The 18,714-nt window shown below is 54.0% G+C and overlaps 1 protein-coding gene across 1 annotated transcript in view; it reads right to left on the bottom strand.

The window, feature by feature from the left end:
• The window catches only part of SPTBN5 (spectrin beta, non-erythrocytic 5), a 49,405-nt gene extending 32,766 nt beyond the window's left edge, over nt 1-16,639 (bottom strand). The window contains 16 exon segments of the mRNA XM_070378561.1: nt 1,595-1,747; nt 2,419-2,619; nt 2,706-2,827; nt 3,510-3,630; nt 4,968-5,174; nt 5,258-5,458; nt 5,546-5,699; nt 5,940-6,172; nt 6,287-6,425; nt 7,923-8,554; nt 9,370-9,598; nt 10,119-10,276; nt 14,314-14,430; nt 15,660-15,827; nt 16,038-16,209; nt 16,598-16,639. Of these exon segments, the coding sequence (XP_070234662.1) occupies nt 1,595-1,747; nt 2,419-2,619; nt 2,706-2,827; nt 3,510-3,630; nt 4,968-5,174; nt 5,258-5,458; nt 5,546-5,699; nt 5,940-6,172; nt 6,287-6,425; nt 7,923-8,554; nt 9,370-9,598; nt 10,119-10,276; nt 14,314-14,430; nt 15,660-15,827; nt 16,038-16,148 (2,946 nt within the window). The 5' untranslated portion in view covers nt 16,149-16,209; nt 16,598-16,639.
• Nucleotides 16,640-18,714: the final 2,075 nt, after the last annotated feature.

Raw genomic sequence — 18,714 nt, 5'->3', positions numbered from 1 at the left:
CTCCAGGGGATCTTCCCGACCCAGGGATTGAACCCGGGTCTCCCGTATTGCAGGCAGACACATGGTACTGGGATAAAAACAGACATATAGATCAATGGAACGGACAACCCAGAAACAAACCCATGCATATATGGCCAATTAATTTGATGACCAAGGAGCTATAGATTACAAAGACTATACACTGGGGAAAGGACAGTCTCTTGAAAAATAGTGCTGGGGAAACTGGACAGTTGCCAGCAAAAGAATGAAACTGGAACACTTTCTAATACTATGCATAAAAATTAGCACAAAATAGATTAAAGACTTGAATGTAAGACCTGAAATCGTAAAGCTCCTAGAAGAAAACACGGTGGGGTAAGCTCCGTGACACTGGTCTGGTAATGATTTTTTTTGGATTTGACACCAAAAGCAAAGTGACAAAAACAAACTAAACAAGTGGCTAAAAAGCTTCTGCCTAGCAAAGGAAACATCAACAAAATGAAAAGGCAACCTATGGGAGAATGGAAGAAAACATTTGCAAATCATACATCTGATAGAAGGTTAATATCCAAAATGTACAGAGAACTTACACATTTTAACAGCAAAAAATCAAATAATACAATTTAAAATAAGCAAACATACAGATGGTCAAGAGTTACTTGAAAAGATGCTTATCACCATCATCAGGGAAATGGAAATTAAAACCACTGAGATAACCACCTCATACATGTTAGAAAGGCTATTATCAAAAAGACAATAAATAAGCGTTGGTGAGGATGTGGAGAAAAGGGAACCCCTGTGCACTGCTTGTGTGAATGTAAATTAGTACAGTCACTATGGAAAACAGTATGGATGTTCCTCAAAAAATAGAAAATAGAAGCACCACATGATCCAGCCATTCCACTTCTGGGTATTTATCTGAAGAAAATAACACTAACTCCAAAAAATATATACACCTCCATGTTCATTGCAGCATTATTTACAAAATCCAAGGTGTGGGAACAACCTAAGCGTCCATCAGTGGATGAAAGGACAAAGAAAATGCCCCCCCCCACACACACACACACGAGCACTGAATATTATTCAGCCCCAAGAAAGAACTGAAATCTTGCCAATCTGGATGACATGGATGGACCCTGACAGCATCATGCTAAGTGAAATAAGTTAGATGGAGAAACACGAACACCATATGATCCTACTTACATATGTGATTTAAAAAAACCCAAGCTCAGAGATTCAGAGAATGGATTGGTGGTTGCCATAGGGGAGGCATGGGGAGTGGGCGAGATGGGTGAAGGGCACACACTTATAAAATAAAACTTTTGTTACTGTGCGTGTATGCTGATGGATGTTACTAGATTTACAGTGTGGTCATTTTGTGATATATGACATCTAATTATACCTGAAAAAATACAGTGTTAAATGCTAATTATACCTCAATTAAAAAAAATAATTCAAGGCCAAATCCTCCTCTCCCTCCTCCCAGACAGGCCCACAGCTGACACGGAGCACAGGAGTGAATAAGGGAGAGGCAGGAGGAGTGAGGAGGGAGCAGGACAGGAATCACCAGAGCAACAGGGCCAAGCAGGCAAGACCCCCCTCAGCAGCAAGGTACCTCATACTTGAGCTGCATAACTTCCAAGTTGTTGGCCTTGGGCTGCAGCATTTGCAACAGCGTTGTCTGTTTGGTCAGCCAGGACTGCAGCTCCCCACATGAGCCATAGAAGCCAAACAGGGCCACGGCCTCCTCCAGCTGGGCCCTGCGGCGCTGAGGACAGGCCAGCCCAGAGGCTGGGGTGAGGGCCAGTGCCTGCCATGCGGCGCTGACAGCAGGTCCCCCATCACCTCCCAACCCGCAGAGTCCAAGGCCAGGCCCAGCAACAGTCCCTGTCCCACTGCTGGGCCCTCCACCGTCTGGCAGAGGGCCCAGCAGAGCGTGCTGGTTGCTCTTATCCTACTCACATCCTTCGCTCTTGGGTACAATCTGCGCTTCTCCCTGAGTCTGGCCCTGCCACCCGCCCCTTCCTCTGCAGGCTCTCCTCTAGCTGCTCCCAGGCCTCCCTCTGTGCTCCAGGCACCCTGGTCTTCGCTCCTCCACTGGGCCTCTTTCCTGCCTTTGCCCAGGTCCTGCTCAGAACACTCTTCCCCACCATCTCCCCCTGCCATGCCCCTGACTCACCTGCTCTCAGCTTCTCATTGTTTAAGTCTCTGCCTAAACATCCATCCCTCAGAGATGCCTCCCGATTCCCCGCCCTCACCTGACCTCCCCTTCATGCTCCCATTGCACCCAGATCCGTCTAATGACTTGTTTCACACCTTCTCTGCCCTGACCCAAGCTCCTCAAGGGCAGGGAACGCGTCCTGTCACCGCTCTGTCCCTGGGCTCACGGCCCAGGATCCAGACTAAGGGAGCAAACATTCCATGAACAAGGAGTGTTACCTCTGCCTGGGCCCTCAGGCCCTCATAGTCCTGATTCAAGCGGTCCTGTGTCTGGAGGATGGTGTTGGGGTCAAAGCCAGGGTCAGGCTCATCTGGGAGGGTCATCTTCTGGGTGCGCCACAGACCAGAGTGGCAGAAAACCTCACGCCAGGCCCTTGGGTTTCTTGGGCCTATCTTCGGAGAGCTCAGGGCAGACACCACCTGTGCCCACAGGACAGAGGTCAGCATGTCTGGAAGGGCTCCCAGCAAGGAGCAGAAGGCTTGGCAGGGTGGGCCAGCAGCTATACCTGAGCTTCCTGTCCCATGATGTGCCTGAGGGCCACTGTGGCCTGGCAGCCTCCTGGGGTGTTGGGGTCCGTCTGGTGTGGGGGCTGCTGGGCCTCTCCTGGGAGCTGGGTGAATTGCGTGCCTGTGGGAACACAGGTTCTCAGGGCCGCACCGGCCCTGTGCTTCTTCTTAAGCCAGGAGTTGGCCAGTGGGGATGGGAGGGGGGTGGATTATTCATGACTCAGTCCTGTGCCAGGAGCCCTGCAGGCCAGAGGAGGATGAGGGCCAGAGCTTCCTGAGCTCCTGAAGGCCTTATGCCCACAGACCTAGGACACTTCCCAGGACTGTGCATGGATAAGCAGAACGTGCAGTGTGTGAAATGAATACTATGGGGGCCCAGGGGGTGGAAGACGGCCAGAACAGGCTGGGGCTGTCGGGAAAGATTTCAAGGGCTAGGTGAGCTTGGTAAGCATTTACAGAGGCAGAGGCAAAGAGGCTCTGGTGGCAGGAGCTGGGGCATAGAGAGGTCGCGGGGAGCCTAGGCTGGCCTTCCAGATGGGGGGGTCTCTGTCCCTCTGTGTCTCTGGCCCAGGCAGGGGTCAGATATCATAGCAGCAGCAGCCAGGCTGGCCACTCAGGGGTTGAGGAAAAGGAAGAGGCACAGAGACAGACTGGAAAGGGAGGGGAACAAAGGAAGACAGAATTTCAGGCAGCTTCATATCTTTCCTCCTCTCCTTAACTTCTTCCCTTCAGTCTTTGGATGCCCCCAAGACCCACACAGATTGCTGGTGCTCTGTTAAGGTGCTCATGTCTTGGCCTTATACCTCTGTAGATGAAGCTTGTCTTGACCTGAGGGCTGCCCCGCAGCGCTAAAATTTGGGTCCCATCCTGAGGTCTCCTGGTGACATCTCCATCAGTTCTGCTCCAGCCTTCTGAGGGCTCCCTCTGTATGGAGGAGGGAAGGCTTTGCTTAGCTGCCAAAGTGACTCCCCACCCACAGGAGAGGGGGCATCTCTGTACCTCCCCACCACCACCGGGCAAAGCAAGGGTCTGAAAATGCCAGAGATTAGAACTAAGCCTTCTATCAATGCCAGGGCTGGCTGGGCAGTAGAGGCCACAAAAGAAGGATAAGGTGCCTCCCATCATTCATTTAAACAACTCAGACTGGAGAAGGCAGCCACATAGTACAGAAGAAAGCAATACCAAAAGCAGCATGTGTTCATATAATGCCAGTGCCAGGAGTTACACATTATAGCCACACAGGGAGGAAGGGATAGGGATACAGATAGGGATAGGGCTGTCTCTGCCCTGGGCAGGGGCTGGGCAACCGCTCCAGCAGGTGTGAGGGCAGTAACTTGGCCTCTATGAACCTTAGTTACCTCATCTGTAAAGAGAGGGGGCTGGACCAGACAACTGCTAACATGTGGTTCTGTTTTCAAAAATTGTTGATTATATGGTCCAGGGAATAAATGCAAAAGAAAAGAGATAGCTCAACCTCAGCTAAGTTAGAACCACAGAACTTTCAGACCTGGTAGTCTGGTCTTGGTGATCGGTACCAACTATGCCACCAGGCCCTTTCCAAGACACGAGGACCCGTGCAGCAGGTCTGCACACACCCGGGACATGGAGCTTCCTTGGCATGAGGGTGTGTGCATGCTAAGTCGCTTCAGTTGTGGGATGAGGGCGGACGGACCAAACGTGAGCGCAGGACCTGAGGGCTGTGATTTACACATCCTAAGCTACATGTACAGCTTCTTGAAAGAAACTGCATACCCTCAGAGGCCTGAACCATCCTGCCCAACATGTAGGTATGTGTTTTTTTTTTTTTTTTTTTTTTTAAACTGGAGGCTCAATAAACTGAGGGAGGTGGTTCAGAAAGCAGTCTAGGGTAGTGATTTGGCCACCCAAAGCCTAAAAAGGCCTAGTCAGGAGAGAGACAGCCAAATAGGGCCGAAGGGGGAAAGGCCACCTTAGGCCCGGTGGTCAAAGTAGAGGGACATTGCTGGAGGAAACTGATCAGTGCCTGGGAACTTGTGGGCGAAGTGAGCAATGCCTAACCACCCTCTGATGTCCTCCAACTATGGGCAGACAGTACTCTACTATCTCTGGGCTAGGACAGCAGGGGAGATGATGCTGAGAAGGAGTGGGCACCTCCAACCCCAGGGGAAGGCATGTCAGGGGCCACAGAGGCCACCTCATCTCCACACTGTGCGGTCAAGGGCGCAGTGCACACTTGGTGTCAGGGGCCCATGGGTTTGGATCCCTGTCCTGTCTCTATGTACCAGGAGTGCTGCCTGGGCTGTGGCCACCTGTGCCTGCTCATCTAATCGACGCAGCTCGGTCCCAAAGGCGCGCACAGAGCGTTCCAGACGCAGGTGTTGCCGCAGTAGGGCCTCGGTGGCCACCTGGTCCTGTCCAAAGGATGCACTCTCCAGTGTAGACCGCTGCTCCTGAAGCCACGAGTCTGCCTCCGCCACGTCCACGAAGTACTGTGAGGAGGACGGCAGGCTGGGCACACATGGGTTGACACTGCACTCCCTGCCCGGCCACCCAGTTCCCACTGCCCTGCTACCTGCTGGACGAGCAGGGCCGCCTGCAGCCTCACGCCCTGCTCATCCATCCGGGCCCAGAGCCGCTGCCACATGCCCTGCACCACCTCAGCCCGCTCCCAGGGATCCGGCCCCGTTGGGGGCCCGCAGGCTCCCAGTTTGCATCCCCTCTGCACGAGATCAGCACACACGGCCTGGTGGCGATGGAGCTCGGCTTCCAGGGCCTGGAGGAGCACAGAGGAGGGAGCTGGGTGAGGGAAGGGATGGATGGCAGGGAGAGGGCAAGAGCCAGGATGCAAGGTAGAGGGCACCTTGTGTTTCTGCAGGGCCGCTGCGATCTGGCTGAGATCCGGGCCCGGGGACGCATCCTCCACCAGCTGTCCATGCTCCCTCAACCAGGCTTCCTCCTCCTCACAGCTGTGCAGGAGCTCTGCCTGCTGCAGCGTCTGCTCCAGTGAGGCCCTCCTGAGGGACGGCAAGGGCCACGGAGGGGATTGGGCAGTGATGGGACTTGGGGAGGGGTTCCCCACCAGGCCCAGACACCTCCCCTTAGATAGGAGCTCTCCTGTCCCTGGATCATGCAACAGAGGAGACTAGGTCAGGGTACAGGAAGTCACCAGGCAGCACTGTTTAAACCTGGGCAGGAGGTAATCTGGATTACAGAAAAGTTGTGGAGAGGGTAGAGGAGTTTGGGTGGGCTCTTACCTGGACCTAGCAAGAGACATGAGGCTCTGGTAGAGCTGGGCCAGCGCCCTGGCCTTGGCCTGCAGCACCTCCACAGCAGTGCCCATGGAAGAGTCCAGCTTCATCATCTGGTGGGCCAGATGGCTCACGTGGGCTCCAAGGGCTGAGATCTGGGCCTCCAGCAGCTCATGCCTCTGCAGCAGCCTCTCTACCTCTGTCAGCTTCTGCCCACAGGCCATGGAGCTGACTAGCACCTGGCCAGGGACAGATGAGTGGTCATTAACGTCCCAGAGTGCTGGGTCCCCATGAATGCCAGGACTGGTGCATGCTGCTATGTTCCCCCAGGGGTCCACTGGTCCAGGGCCCACCTGCAGCTCGTTGAGCTGGTCGGAGGCAGTCTCCACCTCCTGCAGCAGGCTCAGCACAGCCTGCATGCCCGCTATCTGCTTCCTCTGCCCTTGGAGCCGCTGGAGGAGCCGCTCCCAGCGCTGGGTGATCTCCAGCTGCCTAGGGGATGTGAGAATAAGGGTGGTGTACATTGGGCCATGGCAGGGAAGCTTGGGGTCCGCAGTTGGTGGTGGGGGGACTTGTCTGTACTGGAGGAACCTGAGTACTGCGGCTGGGGCTGTGAGCATCCTAACCTGGAGTGCTAGGGGCAGTGTCCCTGCCTTTTAGAAACAGGCAGAAAAACTGGAAGGAGAGTCTGGGAGGTTCAGGCCTCCTCTGACCCCCAAGCCTTCCTTCCAGTCCTCATCTCAGGTGACTGCAACTCCATCCTTCCCAGTGCCCTGGCCAGGAACTGGATGACTTGCTTTCTCACATCCCACATCTCATCCGTTTGCAAATTCCCTTGGACTCAAAATAAAGGCAGAACCCCTCCACTTCTCATCACCTCCACTTCTCTATTATTCTAAGTGATTACTGCAGTAGCTTCCTGACTGTTCTCTCTGCTTCTGCCCTTGTCCCTTCAGTCTACTCCTGTCATGGCATCCAGAATGATCACTGTAAAATAAAAGTTAGATCATGTCACTCCTCTGCTCAAGTCCTGCCATGATTTCCTATCTTCTGCTGAGTAAAAACCAAGTCTTTACCGTGTCCTGCAGGGTCCGGCAGGATCTCTGCCACCACCCCTGGCCTCCATACCTCCCTGACCTCAACTACAACTTGTTCACTTGGCTTCCACGTTTTTTTCCAAACATGCCAGGCATGTGCCCCTTTGGGACACTGCCCTAGTATAGTCCGTCATCACATCTCTATGGTTTCTCACTTCTTTCTGGTCTTTTAGTTCAGTTGCTCAGTCGTGTCCGACTGCTTGCAACCCCATGGACCACAGCACGCCAGGCCTCCCTGTCTATCACCGACTGCCAGAGTTTACCCAAGCTCGTGTCCACTGAGCGGGTGGTCTTTGTTCAAAAGTAAACCTCCTCTGACCACTCAGTGTAACTCCCTCTGCCCACGTTGGCACCTCATATGCCCCTACTCTGCTTTATTATCTTTTAAAATCTCTGTTTGTGTTTTCCTTAGTAGTATGCAAGCTCTATGAGGGGAGGGATTTTTGTTTGCCCTCTTCACTGCTAAATCTCCAACACCTAGAACAGTACTTAGGACATAGTAGACACTCAATAAATGCTTAGTTTTAGTGAATAAATTAATAAGAGGCTATTTAGAAAGAACAGTGCTTTACCAAAGGGATCAATTACAGAGGTTGGAATTTTAGGCATCAGTGGGAGCTAGATCTTTTTATCTATTTATTTATGCTGCGCCATGCATCTTGCGAGATCTTAGTTCTCTGACTATGGATCGAATCTGGGCTCTGACAGTAAAAGTGCCAAGTCCTAAATACTGGACTGCCAGGGAATTCCCAAGAGATAGATCTTTTAAAAGGGAGCCCCAAACCTATAAATCACCCCCACCTCTGTGACCAGGAGTGGGCAACTGCAACGAGAGGGGCATGGTAGGAAGGCCTTAGCCTGTTTTGAAGACTGTCCCATGCCCGGGACTCACCTGCTGGCCACCTCTGTCCCACCGCGGTAGCGCTCCTGCTGGAGGATGTCCGCAATCTCGGCCAGGGCCTGGAAGCGCCCCTCCTGGGGCAGGATACTGGCTTCCAGCATGCCCAGCCTCTGGGCGGCCGCTTCCAGCATGGCCGGGCTGGCCAGCGGGGCTGCGGCCCGGTCTAGCACCTGCTCCGTGTCTGTCAGGAAGCTCTCCCGGAGGGCTGCCTTACGCTGGAAACGCCGGGCCAGGGTTTCCAACCGCTCTAGCTGTAGGAGCCTCTGCTGCAGGGCCCGGCTCCGTGAGGCCTCCGCCCGCTCCAGGCTTGTCCAGCACCGGGACAGCTCTGCAGGGCCCAGGCCCTCAGGTGGCAGGAAGGGCCTGCGGTTCTGGGCTTGGAGGACTGTCTGCAGCCGAAAGAGCAGGGCCTCCGTGGCCCCACGCTGCTGCAGTCTCGGTGGCTTCTCCTGGCTGCGGAAGGAGGCAAAGGCCACCAGTAGCTGGCGCATGGCGGGCAGGTTGTCTGGGAAATCCCGCGCCTCCAGCTGCACCTGCTTCTCTGCAATCCAGCACAGCAGGTCGGCCACCAGCTCCTCGTACTGGGTCTGCAGCGCCTCTGACTCCTGCAGCTGAAGCAGGATCTGGTGGAGGACACGGGAAGGGCTCAGACTAGCACCTGGGGGGCACACCCTGGCTTCCAGGTCCTGGAGGCCTTCCTCTTTTGGGTGCTGAGTGCCAGCCAGGCTTGCCCAGGTACACAGTAGCTCCTGCTCTCAGGTGAAGATACGCTGAAGTGGGGGTGCTCCCAGCCCCCGGAGAAGCAGGTCTGCTTCCATTCCACACTCAGACCCAGGAGTGGGGCTCCGTCCTGCCTTCCTCTATCTTATTTTACCCCGTTTGGCCTCAACACTGGAGGTGCTCTTCTTTCCCTTCCTTGAGGCCCCCACACCCCTAAAGCAACTCAGAGCCTTTGGCCTGGATCACCTCCCCCACTCCCAGCTGAGATACCAACCCTGAGGACAACCCTCCCAGGCCTCAGCCTCTGCCATCGTGCCCAGAGGGTAAGAAAGCCCCCCAGAAACATGGACTCGGCCCAGCAGAGCTGCCCCGTGCTTGTCCTTGCAGAGTCCAGCTCTCTGTGCCTTTTAATCCCATTAGGAGCTTAACAACTTAAGAGCCGAGAGGGAGCGGGAGGGGCAGGGAGAGGTGCTGCTCTCCAGCTTCCCTGAATGCCAGGAAGTCTGCTCATGCTCCCTGAGCACTCCCAGCAGCCTCTGTTACCCAGAATCAATTGTGTGTTACCCAGGCATCATCACTCCCATTTTACAGATGAAGCACAGTAAGGCTAGATGTTGTGGCCAAGGTCACACAGGGAGGAAAGGGCACAGGGTGTGCTGACCCCGGAGCCCATGTTCGCCTCGCCTCTCCTCAATGCCATCTTCTCTCTGTCCCCAACCTTTGTGAGTCTCCTCTGGACGGTCTGCTCCTGGTGCAGGCGGGAGAAGTGGTGGTAGTAGAGGGAGATGTAGGTCATTATGGAGCGCTCGTCAGGCTGTAGGGCTGCCACATCCTCTGGATCCAGCAGCTGAGCAATGCCCAGCTCCTGCTCAGCTACGTGGAAAGCACAGCGGAGGTTGTGCAGCGGGCGGTCGGGACGCAGGGAGCTGTAGTCAAGCAGGTCTGGCCTGGGCAGAGAGCGGGCAGAGCTCTTCACCAGAATCAGGGACTGCTCAGCTTTATGTGGACTTGTTAAGAGGGTCATTCCCACCTTGCTGGGCACTAGCTTCCCCCTGATGATGATCTAAGGCCCTGGTTCAAGGAATAGGACTGGGAGAGGGGAGGGTTAATTTTGCTTGGGCTCAGCCTCCTGGGTAGCAGGGGGAAGCTCCAAAAGGGACAGGTGCTTGCCAGAGAGCGGACTGAAAAGACAATCAGGGACACAGAGAGTAGAGGACAGCAGGGGTCAGAGGCAAACCTGGCTAGTTCTATGGAAGGGGAGGGGTATCACAGACCAGGAGCTCAGAGTCAGTGTCTCTACCATTGTGCCCAGTTTAAGGGGCCAGAAGGATATGGGATAATGGGTGGGTTGAAGACGCAAGTCCTGGAGCAGTTAGCTCAGCGGGTGGAAGGCCTCTGAGAAGGAAGCAGAGGCCTGCCTCAGGCCAGCCAGGGCTGGAGGTGCTGGGTCCCCTCCCACACGCTCACCTGTGGGCATGGATGAGGGCACTGAAGCCGAGCCCATCACTCCAGCTGCGGGAGAAGTCCGTGATGTTGATGTTGGCATAGCCGGCAGTCTTCCGCTGGCACCAGACCAGCAGAGCTTCCCTGGCAGACAGCAGGGCTGCGCTGACCCCAAACTCCTCCTGGAAGGACAGGACAGCGGTCACCATGCAGGCATGGGATGGGAGGTGGGTAGGCCGCAGAGGCCGCAGGTCGTGGGAGAGGCAGGCTGGGCACAGTGCGATCCTGCTCCCCCACCTGGAGGCGGTGTGGACAGCCTGTCCTTCAGAGCATCTGACTGCACTTGCTGTTACTTGTGCTGGCCAGGGATTGGGGGTGTGAGAGAAATATTGTCCTTACAAAGAAGTGGGGCAGCCTGAAAGTTGTCACCTCTGAGCAGCTGGTTTTGAGTCACAATTGGTGATGACAACAGCGGTAGCTCCCATTTCTCTCGGCCTTCCTTTCTTTTAAAATATTTATTTGTTTGGCTGCGCCAGGTCTCAGTTGTGGCACTTGGGATCTTCAGTTATAGCACGTGAACTCTTAGTTGCATCATATGGGCTCTAGTTCCCTGACCGGGGATCAAACCTGTGACACTGCATTGGGAGGGCAGAGTCCTAGCCACTGGACCATTAGGGAAATCCCTCTCCAGCCTTCTGTTGGGCCGGGCACTGTGCTAACCAACCCTGGGCCACTCGGAATTGAGTCTGGGCTTCATTAGACCGACTCCAGGTCACCATGGGCTTTCTGCCAGCACAGCCCACGCACATGGCTCTGCCCTGGCACAGCCCCCAGAGGTAGGCACTGTTAGTAGCTACATTCTCAGGAAGCACAGCAGGTGCAGTAAGAGGGGTCAGGAAACTGCCTGGGGTCCCCCGGCTATTAGGGGAGGGTCTCTCCTGACCTAGAAACCTCTGACATGCGGAGCCCATCCGTCCGCCTCACAAGGCCTCCCTCACACATGGCTTCTTCAGACTGGGAAATGACCATCTACAGCTGGTTTCTGTCTCCTTGATAATCTCTTTTATTCTGCCGCTTTCATTTTCCGCACATTTCCCCTCACCTCCCACCCCTCCATCCCATCCCTCTTTTACTCAGTGCTCCTTTCCCGCCTCCTTCCGGGCTCCACTTCTTTCCCTGCCTTCTGTTCCTTGTCCCTGTCCTGCCCACAGTGGTCCTCCCCTTCCCTCCACCCCCTCCCCTGCCCCTCATACCCTGGAGTCCCCATCTCCTTTTTTCTCTCCTTTTCTCCCTTCTTCATCACTCAACTAGAGCCAGACATCCTGGAATGTGAAGTCAAGTGGGCCTTAGGAAGCATCACTGCAAACAAAGCTAGTGGAGGTGATGGAATTCCAGTTGAGCTATTTCAAATCCTGCAAGATGATGCTGTAAAAGTGCTGCATTCAATATGTCAGCAAATTTGGAAAACTCAGCAGTGGCCACAGGACTAGAAAAGGTCAGTTTTCATTCTAATTCCAAAGAAAGGCAATGCCAAAAAATGCTTCAACTACCGCACAATTGCACTCATCTCACACTCTAGTAATGCTCAAATTCTCTAAGCCAGCCTTCAGCAATACATGAACCATGAACTTCCAGATGTTCAAGCTGGTTTTAGAAAAGGCAGAGGAACCAGAGATCAAATTGCCAACATCTGCTGGATCATCAAAAAAGCAAGAGAGTTTCAGAAAAACATCTATTTCTGCTTTATTGACCAAGCCAAAGCCTTTGACTGTGTGGATCACAATAAACTGTGGAAAATTCTGAAAGAGATGGGAATACCAGACCACCTGACCTGCCTCTTGCGAAACCTGTATGCAGGTCAGGAAGCAACAGTTAGAACTAGACATGGAACAACAGACTGATTCCAAATAGGAAAAGGAGTATGTCAAGGCTGTGTAGTGTCACCCTGCTTATTTAACCTATATGCAGAGTACATCATGAGAAATGGTGGGCTGGAAGAAGCACAAGCTGGAATCAAGATTGCCAGGAGAAATATCAATAACCTCATATATGCAGATGACACCACCCTTATGGCAGAAAGTGAAGAAGAACTAAAGAGCCTCTTGATGAAAATGAAAGAGGAGAATGAAAAGTTGGCTTAAAGCTCAACATTCAGAAAACTAAGATCATGGCATCTGGTCCCATCACTTCATGGCAAATAGATGAGGAAACAGTGGCAGACTTTACTTTTTGGGGCTCCAAAATCACTGCAGATGGTGACTGCAGCCATGAAATTAAAAGATGCTTACTCCTTGGAAGGAAAGTTATGACCAACCTAGACAGCATATTAAAAAGCAGAGACATTACTTTGCCAACAAAGGTCCATCTAGTCAAGGCTACGATTTTCCAGTAGTCATGTATGGATGTGAGAGTTGGACTATAAATAAAGCTGAACGCCGAAGAATTGATGCTTTTGGACTGTGGTATTGGAGAAGACTTTAGAGTCCCTTGGACTGCAGGGAGATCCAACTAGTCCATCCTAAAGGAGATCAGTCCTGGGTATTCATTGGAAGGACTGATGCTGAAGCTGAAGCCCCAGTACTTTGGCCACCTGATGTGAAGAGCTGACTCATTTGAAAAGACCCCGATGCTGGGAAAGATTGAGGGCAGGAAGAGAAGGGGACAACAGAGAATGAGATGGTTGGATGGCATCACTGACTCAATGGACATGAGTCTGGGTAAACTCTGGGAGTTGGTGATGGACAGAGAGGCCTGGCGTGCTGCAGTTTATGGGGTTGCGAAGAGTCGGACACAACTGAGTGACTGAACTGAACTCCCTTCTTCCAATTCTTCCACCAATTTCTGTTTATAAACTCAGAATGTCTTAGGAGATTGGGATTGACATATATACGCTCCTATGTATACAACAGCTAACTAATGAGAACCTACTGTGCAGCACAGGCAACTCTACTCACTGCTCTGTGGTGACCTAAATGGGAAGGAAATCCAAAAAAGAGGGGATATGTGTATACGTATAGCTGCTTCACATACAGCATAAAATAATACAACCTTGTAAAGCAACTATACTCCAAAAAAAAAAAAAAAACCCAAAACTCAGAATATCAAAGCACGGCAGGTTATATTCCGTTCCCCATCCTCTGGGCCTGGGAGCTTGGGTAGAAGGGACTAGTATGCAGCAGCACAAGGGAGGGGCAGGGAAGGAGTCCAGGGCCTGGAGCTGGGCTCTGCCAGAGCCAGGCCAGCCCAGAAACCCTGAGCAGCTGGGGTTAGCCTGGTCCCAGACACATCTGAGTTTCGCAGGAAGAAGGGCCTGAGCTGGCTGCAGACAAGAGAGCCAGCTGGCCAGTTGGTGGCCAGTCAGGGGACAATGTAGACCTGCTGCCCCCAAGGGAAGGGGTGGCAGGGCACTTGGAACTGGCTTAGCGGGGTGGGGAGGGGAGCGTGGCTTCCTGGAAGGGCTTGAGGTCAGTTAGAAGTTGATCCATCCACTCATTCACCACATGGGTGCTAGGCCCTGGGGATACAGGCAGGCAAGGGCCCTGCTCTCCTGGGGGTCACCATCCCATCATGAGTGTCAAGGGTCCTCCTGGATTTGAGCCAAATCTGTGGCTTCTTTTCTTTAAGATTTCATGCTCCAAGTTGGCTTTCCTAACCTACTGGGATTGAGTTTTAGGGGGGTTTTGGAAACCATGGAACTATGAACATTTATATAAGGACTTATGTGTTCACTCTTCCTGACCCAGTTGTGGAAAATGAGAGAGAGAATGGAGGAAGATGAGGAACCATCTCTTTGGTTTTCAGGATCCTGAGGATTTGGAAACCTTCAGGGCTGGGCTTCCTCTGTATGTTTTATTTCCCCAATAGTACGTTAGGGGGTAATGAAAGTTACAGGGTTTCAATGGCAAGTAGAAAACAATAAATTAGCCGTGAACGGCAGGTGGTGGGCAGGCACCTTGGCCCCCTTCACTAGTAAATGACTTGTCCCAGACCCAACTTGAAGCCCATAAATCTATTAACAGTTCTTAGTTCAGCATATTACAATCTCTCTGACACTCTGAATCCTTTGCCTGCGACTGAAGAGTGAATAGTAGTTGTGTGGATGACGAGGATCCGCTGTGGGCATCCTAATGGCCAGGTGGAACTGCTCTGACCCCAGGGCCCTGAGGGGAGGCCAGGTCTGGGCTGGGCTGGGCAGCTGGGCACGGGGGCTGAGACATACCTTGTCCAGGCAGATGTCGGAAATCTGGAAACGCAGAATGATGACCCAGATGAGTCCCAGGATGAGCGTCTGGTCTCCATCCACGATGTTCTCTGGCCCAATGAGGGGTATTGGCACCTGTGGGCATATTTTTCTGACCTCAGCCACAAAGCCCATGTACTAGAGAAGACTCATAGTAACCAAAGGGTTGGCTGCTGGATGGGAGGGGTTCTGTCTGTCCTGACCCAGGAGGTCCCCAGGGGAGAAGCCGGCATGCCCAAGGCCAGGCAAACCCAGGCTTTCCAAGCAATAATGGAGACAAGGCTGTCACCTTCATAGGCTATATATCTGTGACACGTTACGACTCTGAGCTTGAAGGGTACTGAGTAGCTTCTGACAAGGGCTACAGGGCTTGCACCTTCTGGAGGTTCTAGAGAGGAGGTGATTGGCTCACAGGCCATTGGCCCTGGGACCAAGTAGTGTAGGCTGGCATTATGTGGCTGGCAGCTTTCTGTTCTTCCATGAGTCTAGGGACCACAGTGCTCCATCCCTTGCTCTGGCCTCTCACCTCCCTGGCCTCCCTCCAGCATGCTAGGCTCCCAAGGGGCTGCCTGTGACCCACATCCCAGGACTTAGGCTCAGCCCAGCCAGTTTCAGCTGTAACTTCACATCCTGCAGACTCAGCCACCTCATGTTTCAGTACCTGAAGCCAGGAGCCCCCAGGCTTCCCAATTCCTGCTTCTCAATATAAATGACCCCTGCAGAGCCCCTCGACATGGGCCATGAGGATCCCTGTTTCTGGAGCTCTCCTCTCCTTTTAGAGACGACTTCTCTGGGGCTGTCCCTTCCTCTCAGGATCCCTCCTGTTTGTGGAGGCCACTCCCGGCTGTCTAGTCCAGCTTCTCCCAGGCAGCCCTACACCACCTCCCTTCCCTGCCTGGCTCAGTAGTGTCTGAGGCTTTTCCCCTGTGTCTGACCCTCACATCTAAGATCTGCTGACCAGCTGCTCATGGGCCTTGCCTGGAAAATATTTTCCTCCTTTATGAAAAGAGAAGGTTAAGAGTATACTGAATCTTTTAACTTAGACTCCACAATCTCTCACTGTAGGCAAAGGCAGATTTCATTCCTGCCCACTGGGGACAACGGTTGTTCCAGCTCCAGCCAGGTGGGTGCTCTCTAAGCCGGGAGAACTGTGCAAAGTAGGGCTTTGCTTCCTGGACTCTGTATCCCAGATGCTCCTCCTGGATTCCAGCTCCAGACCCTCTGTTTGGCCCTGTGGCCAGCCCAGGAAAGATGATCCGGTCATCTGGCCTGTCCCCACCGCCCACCCCAGCACCAAGCGCAGGAGCCCTCTCCCCAGTGCCCACCTTGGCCCTGAGGAAAGCCAGAGCTCGGCTATTGTTCTCCAGAAAATGGACGCGCATGCGGCCCCTGTTGGGGGGTGGCAGGGCCTCCCCTGAGATGAGCTCCAGGAGCCGCAGCAGGTGGGTGCCGTCGGCCAGCTCTGTGCATAGGTTCTGGATCTCGATGCCCACCTGGGAGGGGATGAGGAATAGGTACAGGGTCAGCCCAGCCTCTCCTGTCTGTTCCATCCCAGGACCTGGGTGGTGAAACCTAGTGCACCAGCCTGGAGGAAGGATCACTGGCCTTGGCCAGCTGAGCTCACCGTCGGCCCCCTGGGTCCACCTGCCAGGGAGCTGGGGGCACAGTGGAGGCAGCTGTGGGGAGGGCCCAGCTGCACTCACCCGCCCATGCTGGAAGATATTGTTGATCCACTTGGTGAAGGTCTTCTCCTGCATCTGCATGTGCCGCGCCTGCAGCTTGCGGATGTGGCCCATCTCGTACGCAGAGTCCATGGCAGGACTGGACCGGGAGAGCCAGCCCGGGGTCTGCGGCTGGACTCCTGCTTCAGGTGCCCTGTAGTGCCAAGGAACTGCTGGGGGTTGTGGGGCTCACTGGCCAGCAGGCCCGGAGCCCTTTGGGGATGAGGGGCCACTGGATATTTCCCTAAGCTGTAGACATTGGGGGCCTGGAGGCTGGGGGAGGACGGTGGATTCTGATGACTCCCTGGGACAGGGGACCCCTCCCTGCCATTGCCCCATGTTTGGTGGGTGAGGGCAGCTTGGGATCTAGCCAGGTAAAGTCTTGGGCTCCTGGTTGGTGACCTGAACTTCAGTGGCCCACCCCCTTTTCCAGATTCTTCTTCTAGAGCTCCTGCTGCCAGAGGTTTCCCCTGCGCCACAGCATTCAGCTGCTGCTGCTCGAGATGAATAGGGCAGGTGGAAGGAAAAAAGGAACTGCTCACCTTGTTGATGTCCAGGCCCTGGAAGGAGACCTGGCTGGGCGGTCGGAGACGGCAGTTAGCAGGGGCTAGGCGGGGAGGGAGAGACGTCAAGAGAGGCTGAGGCTGAGGCTGGGGTAGTGCCATGGCCCTCCTCTTGGGCCAGCGAGGCAGGGGTGACTGCACACAGCCGGCATTGTCCTCCCACCTGCCACGGGGCGTGGCCCGGGCCCGGAGGGGGTGGCTCAAGAATGCTCCAGATCGATGCTCCAGTGTCTCCTCCTTCATCATCTCCCTGCTGCTAAGGCCTTCAGTATTGGGTGGAGTCCTTGTGCCCAAGACACAAGAGACGGGATGGTCTCGAGTTGGCTTCTGGTGGGAGCTCCAGACTGGTGGGGGCGCTGCAGTCTGGGTTCAAGAGCCTCTGGTCAGAGAGCTTCTGCACCCACACCGTAGGCTGAGGCTGCCCTTCTGCACCCCAGCAGGGCCTCTCTGTGAGCACCTGCAGGGCCGGAGATGCGAGTGAGCCTGTGGGGCCACAGCCCCCACACCCTCGACTCAGCACAGACCACAGGGAAGCGCTGGATCAGGGCTGGGCTTTCCAGGCTTGATGGAAACACAGGCAATCCAGACCAGGGCTGCGTGACGGGGTCCCTTCCACCTGGGGGCCACTTTCTGAAGGGGGCTCCCCCTGAAAAGGGGTAACCCACACCTGCAGAGCCTGCCTGTAGGAATGAAAGAATCTCCTCCAGAGTCAGAGATACGGTGTTCACTCTTTGGGGCCCCAGCGAGGCCCCAGCACCTGTGCTCCCTGGGCTCTGGCTGGGCCCAAGGCTCCGAAGCAGGGGCTGTGGGGGAGCCAGCCAGCCCCTCTCTCCAACCCCCTACCTCCCGCTGCAACCGTGGACTGCACGACACAAGGAGAGCAAGTTCTTATTCAGGTGGCTTCACAGGACTGTCTGCTCACAGTCACGGGGCTAGGCTGTGTATCTAGATTCATCCACCCTGAAGCCCAGCAACCATCCTGAGGGAGGCGTCCCTCACAGTCCAGGCCAGTGAGAGGGTCAGGGGCTACAGCCTGCCCTTCAGAGCTGGGTGGGATCCATTACACCTGAACCTCAGCCTGTGGCTGGGAGTGAGGGGCATGCTGCCCTTGGGTGGTGGGGCAGATCCCCTGTATCTAAGAGGAGCCTCCATCCTTGTCCTCTCCCTGGGAGGTCCCTCTTACCATTGACTGGCTTCCCAGCACTTGGGATGAACCTGAGCTTCCTTGTTGTCCCAGGTCCAGTCAGGCACCAACAGATGTCACTGCTATGCCCCAAAAGCAGGCACTCCACAGGGCACCGCCACCCGATTACTCCCACTGCCCCTGCAGGTCCCCGTCACAGCACCCTGTCTCCATGTCAGCCTATGCCCAGCCCACCATGCCTTCACAGAGCAAGACTCCCCATTGCCAGGTGGGGACCAGAGCTTCCTGCTCACATCTGAGCATCAGTTCTTATCTCAGCTTAGAATGTCTCTTCTGCGCCCCACAGTCCACAGTCTCATAACAGCCCCAGTTAAAAACCTTTCCTATGGCCAACAAACCCATGAAAAGATGCTCAGCATCGCCCATTATTAGAGAAATGCAAATCAAAACTACAATGAGGTATCACCTCCACATCTTTCAGAATGGCCATCATTTAAAAAATCTACAAACAATAAATGCTGGAGAGGATATGGAGAAAAGGAAACCCTCTTGCACTGTTGGTGGGAAGGTAAACTGACACAGCCACTATAGAGAAGAGTATGGAGATTCCTTAAAAATTTAGGAATAGAACTACCATATGATCCAACAATCCCACTACTGGGTATATACTCGGAGAAAATCAAAACTGAGAGGCGCATGTACTCCAATGTTTGTTGTGGCACTTTTTACAGTAGCAAGGACATGGAAGGAACCTAGACACCCACCGACAGATGAATGGATACAGAAATTGTAGTACATATATACAGTATTACTCAGCTATGAAGAGAATGCATCTGAGTCAGTCCTAATGAGGTGGATTAGCTCAGAGTCTATTATACAAAGTGAAGTAAGTCAGAAAGAGAAAAAACAAATATTATATATTAATGTATGCATGTGGAATCTAGAAAGATGG

The sequence above is a fragment of the Bos mutus genome, chromosome 10, assembly GCF_027580195.1.
Source record: "Bos mutus isolate GX-2022 chromosome 10, NWIPB_WYAK_1.1, whole genome shotgun sequence".
NCBI classification, from domain to species: domain Eukaryota; kingdom Metazoa; phylum Chordata; class Mammalia; order Artiodactyla; family Bovidae; genus Bos; species Bos mutus.
The sequence above is the reverse complement of the archived record's forward strand: the minus strand, read 5'-3'. Positions and strand labels throughout refer to the sequence as shown.